Source organism: Condylura cristata, unplaced genomic scaffold, assembly GCF_000260355.1.
Source record: "Condylura cristata isolate star-nosed mole 26May11 unplaced genomic scaffold, ConCri1.0 scaffold00033, whole genome shotgun sequence".
In the NCBI taxonomy this organism is placed as follows: domain Eukaryota; kingdom Metazoa; phylum Chordata; class Mammalia; order Eulipotyphla; family Talpidae; genus Condylura; species Condylura cristata.
In genome coordinates, this window is record NW_004567134.1 from 18,984,456 (window position 1) to 18,985,371 (window position 916).

Genomic DNA, 916 nt, shown 5'->3' on the forward strand with positions numbered 1-916 from the left:
GTGCCCGCGCCTGAGGCCCTGTGTCGAGCGCCGCGCGGGGGGCCGTGGTACCTTCCACGGCGACGCGGAAGTCGTGGGTGGCGGCGCCCAGGGCGTTGCTGGCCGTGCAGCGGTAGGTGCCCCCGTCCCGGCCGGTCACCGCCTCGATCCGCAGCGAGCTGCCGAAGCTCCCCTGCGCCTCTCTCCCCTGCGGCAGGTCGGCCCCCGTCTTCCTCCACTCCACCCGCGGGGTGGGGCTGCAAGACGGCGCCAGTGAGCACGCAGCCCCGCGGGGCTCCGGGCGGCTCGGCCCGGGGTCTCCCCAGGAGGCCAGGCTCCCTGGGGCCACGCAGGACCGGCTGTGGGGTGCTCGGTGGGGGCCCTACGGGGGCCGGGCTGCCGTGGGCTGTCCGAGAGCGGCCACCGGGAGGGCCTGGCCACCGGGAGGATCTGGCCATGGGGAGGATCTGGCCACAGGGAGGATCTGGCCACGGGGAGGATTTGGCCACCGGGAGGACCGGCCACAGGGAGGACCGGCCACGGGGAGGACTCCGCTCCCGGTGGACCCAGCGTGGGGAAGCAGCAGGAGTTCAGAGGAGGCCCAGACGCAGAGGCCCGGGGTGCCCGGCTGCTGCAGGCCAGTGCCTGGGCTGAGTGGGAGGACACCCCCACCCCCGCCCGCCCGGCGGCACTCACAGCCCCTCGGCGAAGCACTCGAGCAGCAGCGTGTGGCCCTTGAGCACGGTGACGGAGGTCTCGGGGCCGCTCTCGGCGGGCGGCAGGAGCAGCCGGGGCTTCCTCTGCTTGATGGAGTTGGCTGCGGCAGAGCAGGACAGACGGCCCTGAGTGCAGCCCCCCGCCGGTCTGCGGAGACCCCGCCCGCAGGCGCCGGCCCGTCCAGGGCCCCTCAAGGCCGCAGGTGTGCAGAGGCCAGGCG

General features: G+C 75.4%; 1 protein-coding gene across 1 annotated transcript in view; it reads right to left on the reverse strand.

Annotated features, from left to right (window-relative positions):
• The window catches only part of CHL1 (cell adhesion molecule L1-like), a 19,025-nt gene that overhangs the window by 12,933 nt on the left and 5,176 nt on the right, over nucleotides 1-916 (reverse strand). The window contains exons 6-7 of the mRNA XM_012732099.1: nucleotides 676-843; nucleotides 52-236 (exon numbers count right to left, since the gene is read on the reverse strand). Coding sequence (XP_012587553.1) covers nucleotides 52-236; nucleotides 676-843 — 353 coding nt within the window. The remainder of the gene's footprint in view (nucleotides 1-51; nucleotides 237-675; nucleotides 844-916) is intronic.